General features: G+C 37.8%; 1 protein-coding gene across 1 annotated transcript; it reads left to right on the top strand.

Moving 5' to 3' along the window:
• The first annotated feature begins 1,564 nt into the window (after positions 1-1,564).
• Positions 1,565-4,131, top strand: LOC112036643 (11S globulin seed storage protein Ana o 2.0101). The gene is made up of 4 exons (XM_065772653.1): positions 1,565-1,946; positions 2,140-2,393; positions 2,768-3,235; positions 3,548-4,131. The coding sequence occupies exons 1-4, from the start codon at positions 1,628-1,630 to the stop codon at positions 3,938-3,940; spliced, it is 1,434 nt and encodes a 477-aa protein (XP_065628725.1). The 5' UTR covers positions 1,565-1,627; the 3' UTR covers positions 3,941-4,131.
• The last annotated feature ends 1,390 nt before the right edge of the window (positions 4,132-5,521 follow it).

The raw sequence follows: 5,521 nt of genomic DNA, 5'->3' as shown, positions 1-5,521 counted from the left end.
AAAGGTGTGTTTGTATGGAGGTGAAATAAAGTGGATGGAAAACTTTAGAGAGAAAATAGAAAGGAAAACTTTTTTGAAGTGTGTTTGGTTGGATGTGGAAGAAGGAAAATAAATAGTGGGGTCTATGTATTTTCTCCTCGGGCCCACCAAAAAGTTTTCTCTCTAAAATGGAGAGAAAACTGAAGAGAGAATTTAGGCATCATTTTTGGACAAAAAATGCATTCCTAAGATGACGGTAAGGATCAAAACGGAACGCGTTTTCCAAAATAGGGATAAGGGTGTGTTTGTTTGGGTGAAATAAGGTGGATGGAAAACTTTAGAAAGAAAATAGGAAGGAAAACTTTTTTGAAGTGTGTTTGGTTAGGTAGAGAGAAGGAAAATAAATGGTGGGGTCTAAATATTTTCTCCTCAAGCACACCAAAAAGTTTTCTCCCCAAAATGGAGAGAAAACTAAAGGGAGAAATTAGGCATCATTTTTGGACAAAAAAAAAAAAAAAAAGTTTTAAGGATGGTTGAAGCCAATTGGTAGGTGCTAGAAAATTGGGGTGGACGGGAAAAGACAGAAAATTGCAAATTGGAGATCTACGTGCATACTAAAGATCCAATGATTAAATGAATTTGCTGCATTTAGTTTACAAACAAGTTATTCAGACAAATCTTTAAGAATGGACCTCGGGATTACAAACCAAGAGTTTATGTGCAACAAATTAGAATAGTAGAGTCTGTGGATTTCAGAGCTACACGTAGTCAAATTAGTAAATAGTACACAAGGTAACATTAGATATATAGTTAAAATATTTTATAAACTTCTATTTTATTTGGTTGGATTTGTTGTCTTAAGGATTGATATTTAAATTATCCTAAGTTTTTATTATGAAACGCTTTGTTTCATCAGTTTTTCCAGGTCATTATTTTGGTGTCTTTATGTAATTCATGCTTGTATGACATTATTCAATTCAGATTTAGTACACTTAATTAGTTAATTAATTGGTTAAGAATTTATTAATCTTGTGACTACCGGACCTAAAACCCTAACACATGCTCTCTACAGGTTATGAAGAAAAACAGTAATCATCTCATTCCGAAAACATCTATCAATTACCTATCATTATTAAAGATGTTTCTCGACAGATCTAGAGAGTAAAAAAAATTCTACCAAACCAAAACAATGGGCTAGAAAGGGGTTTTCAGACGGAATATTCTCAGGTACCGTTGCCACCTACTATAACCAAACAAACTATGAAATATGTGTCAACAACGTACAGTCTTGCAGCCATGCAAACATAGAAGCATTTTTCAATACCATCTGATCTATGCCTACCAACCCTTCGTATACATCAACTCACTCTTCCAAGAACAAGCGTACCAAACAGTGTTTTTCACAGAGAGTGACTGCCACATACCCTTGCTAAAAATATTGTGTGTTAGCAAAATAGGGATTTGCAGCCTTGCAAAAGATAAAAGTACATGCACATTGCACATTGCACAACATAAATAATAGAACAAACCGACCATTCGCCGCGTGCCAAAAGCAAATGCACTTGTTTCCACTATAAATACCACCGTACCCCACCCAAACCCCACATCTTCACCATAACGGAGTTATAATACATTGTTGAGTTCCAATATGGCTTACTCCTGTTTGCTCTCTCTTAGCATTTGCTTCCTCGTTCTCCATGGCTGCTTTGCTCAGATAGAGCAAGTCACACGCCGAACCCGTCTCCCTCACCAGCACCGGTTTCAGACCGAGTGCCGCCTCGACAACTTAAATGCCCAAGAACCCTCTGAGAGGATTGAGTCCGAGGCTGGTTTCACTGAATATTGGGATCAAAATGATGATCAGTTCCAGTGTGCCGGAGTGGCTCTACTCCGCCACACTATCCAACGTAGAGGCCTATTATTGCCTTCATATTCCAATGCACCTCGCCTCTTCTATGTTGTCCAAGGCATGTATATATGCTTGTTTTCCCGAATATTATATATATCAATAAGTTATGCCCTAGTAATCATAATGTAAAAAATCTCTCAAAAAAGAAGATAAGAGAAATGTTTAGTGCACATTCCTTAATGCACAAATAGTACATACACTCGGTTAGTAATTTAGATCATGACGATTCATTTTTGTTATTGTGAATACAGGTAAGGGTATTCAGGGGGCTGTTCTCCCAGGTTGTCCTAACACATACCAATCGCCGTTGCAGTTTGGAAACCGTAGAACACAACAAAGAATCGAAGACAGCCACCAGAAACTTCGACCAATCAGGGAGGGTGATATCCTTGCTGTGCCAGAAGGAGTGGCTCAATGGATTTACAATGACGGCGAAAACCAGCTTGTTTTGGTCGGATTCTACGACACCTTGAATGAGGAGAACCAGCTCGATCAGAACCCTAGGGTCCGTAACAAGCATTACTAAGTTGATCATCCCATCATTTGATCAACACCAATATAAATTACTCTTCTTTTCTTGTTCTTTGAGATGAAAGGAAAACAATGAAAACTAAAATGGAGAAAGTCTATTTCACTATTAAGATTTTTATTTTATTTTTAATCAAATTGAGAATATCACAATATTTAAATAAACACTAGAGTAATATTTAATATATACCATGAAAAATGGACTATTTTAAATGAAGAGAATACTAATACTGAAATAGATAGACATTGATATACTGAAATAATAAGGAATTGACATATCATATGTATGTTCTTTGCTTTAGGAATTTAGTTTTTGTATTTGTATTTGTATTAATTAATTTATGATTTTAGGACTTCTACCTTGCTGGGAACCCACAAGAACAAAGTGAGCAGAGGAGCCAGAGGAGCCGGGGTCAAAGCCGCAGGGGCGAGCAAGATAACACTGGCAACAATGTCTTTGGTGGCTTTGACAGGAGGAGTTTGGTTGAGTCTTTAAATATTAGAGAGGATTTGGTCGATAAAATACAATCCCAAAGAGAAGATCAGAGGGGCAATATCGTGAATGTACAGGATGATCTTCAGCTGATAGCCCCAGGAAGGGAAGATGACGAAGAACGAGAAGACAGACAACAAGAAGGAAGAAGAGAGAATGGCATTGAGGAAACCTTCTGTACACAAAGGCTCAAGTATAACGCTGATGACCCACAACTTGCTGACTTTTACAACCCACGTGCCGGTCGTGTCACCACCCTTAACAGCTATGTCTTCCCCATCCTAGAGCGCCTCCAGCTTAGTGTTGTCAGAGGATTCCTCCACAAGGTAATTATAAGATTTAACAGAAAGAGAAAAACAATTTAATTACATCTTTCTTTCACTATTTATTTATTTCATTTATAAAATTGGTATTAAATAAATTTTTTTGGTAAAATTCAATAATTACAAAAAGAAATGGAAAATTTAAATCATGAACGTTTCCGTTGATATTACTAGAAAGTATCAGTTTAATTACAAGCTTTTGGTTGTATTAAATGATAATAATTATTATTTTGATGATCCAATAGTTACAATAATATTTGGACATGCATGTATTTTTCCATGAAAGCATATTAATTTATGGAAAATTTTGTGCAGAATGCACTTGTGGGACCATACTACAACTTGAACAGCAACAGCGTGATATATGGGCTCAGAGGCAATGCTAAGGTTCAGGTCGTGGACGACAATGGAGACAATGTATATGATGGACAACTTCGGGAGGGTCAGGCTTTGGTTGTGCCACAAAACTATGTTGTTCTTAAGAGGGCTGAGAATGAGGGATTCGAGTGGGTCTCAATCAAGACCAACGACAATGCCATCACTAACCAACTTGCTGGACGCCTCTCGGTTATTCAGGCATTGCCAGTAGATGTGTTACAGAACGCATTCAACATTGATGAGAATGATGCTTTTCAGTTGAAGAATAATAGGAATGAGGCTGGTGTGTTTAGCCCATCAGAGTCTCAGTCACAAAGGAGGAGGGATTAAGCTTCCGATGTAACTGTAATCGAAGCAGAAGTAGTTTCTTGTGTTGCTAAGGAATAAAGTCCTTCTAAGGCTTAGAAAATAACAAGTATGGCGGTGCCCTACTATGTAGTAGTTGTATGTAACTGTCGGCGGGAATGAAAGTTCATCAACTTTGAGTTAATATAATCTTTTCCACCATGGAGTTTCTTCCACCAAGCTTACTCAATAAATGCTTGCATATCATTTCAATATCCGTTGATAAAAATGATATATTTAATCTAACACAACTCTTTAACATACGAGATTGAGTTGACACAAATTATATATATATATATACACACACGTGGCGGGCAAAAATAAGTCGCACTTGCTTTTTTCCTCACTCTTTTAATTTATAGAGGTGGGATGCTAATCAACCTTTGATACCCCTATTTAAACGTGTTTGATTAACTAAAATTGAAAGGATCAACACTAAGCATAAGAGTATAAGATGAAAATTGGTCAAAAATAGCCTCGGGAGACTTTTATTATGTTCCTCGGGTTTGATCTGAGGTGTTGGTTACACTTGTTCTTGGCTTACAATTACACTTTTATGTTCTTTCTTCCCAAATCTTTCATCCGCTTTTTACAGAGATCTTTCCGCCTTATATACCCTCCTAGGTTGTATCTCAACCTTCCACTTTAAGGGTTTAGGTTTGTTTCCCTTGATACTTGTCCCATCAAGACTTCACTGGAAGGCTTCTACATAAGGTTCTGAGCAATAATGACATTGTTCAAGGGTCATTTCCTCATTAATGCAGCCAGCTAACTTGGTTCAAAGCATTGAATGCAGAGGTAATGGGTGCTTTATTTGCACTCTTCCCTTCTTTACTTGCCAACGAATCTTCCTCCTCTTCCTTGGTTTATGTCTGATGGTCTTCAAAACTGGTCCTTAACTTTTCCGAGGACATAAGCGCATCCTCGGGTATTATAGTTTCCCTAAGCTTGTGATGTGTTATTTATATTCTTCCGAAGGGGGCACTGTCAATGCCTTTCAAGGTCTATTTTTCTAATATTAGACCTCTCTCTTTTGACTCTGTCCTTGGATTCTCGTCCTCCCGTAATAGCCGTTCTTTCTAGGGAAGGGTGGTTTTAGTAATTACAGGGAGGCATTTGGCACGTTCCAAATGCGTTCCCACGTAGGGGTTTCTTTTTAACTGATTTAAGACACACTCCTGACACTTCGGAATCCACGACGCAACAATAAATGCAGTGGATGACTCCCTATTCCCCACATTCTACGGTGAGATTGTGATCCTATAGTCCCCATAATTCACTTTAAAGGAGCAGGAAAATTTCCGCCTCTTTCTTGGCCCCTATAAAAGGAGGGGATGGGGCGACTTTTCCCCATTTTTACCTTTAGCAGAGAAAAATCAGTCCCCTTCCAAATAACTCGTCTGAGGAGCCCTTCCTCTTCTGTTTCTTTGTAAGTGTCTCATGATTCTTCTTTTTATTAGAATGAAGATCTCTTTTCTTTCGTATTTTTCTTAAGAATGGGTAGGTTCTTTAGCTTAGATGACACCCTCGAGCACAAAGAAGAGTTTAAAAAACGATGTGGGATTC

Source organism: Quercus suber, unplaced genomic scaffold, assembly GCF_002906115.3.
Source record: "Quercus suber isolate HL8 unplaced genomic scaffold, Cork oak 2.0 scaffold_61, whole genome shotgun sequence".
Classification (NCBI taxonomy): Eukaryota; Viridiplantae; Streptophyta; class Magnoliopsida; order Fagales; family Fagaceae; genus Quercus; species Quercus suber.
Note: the sequence above shows the minus strand (reverse complement) of the source record. Positions and strands in the feature narration are given on the sequence as shown.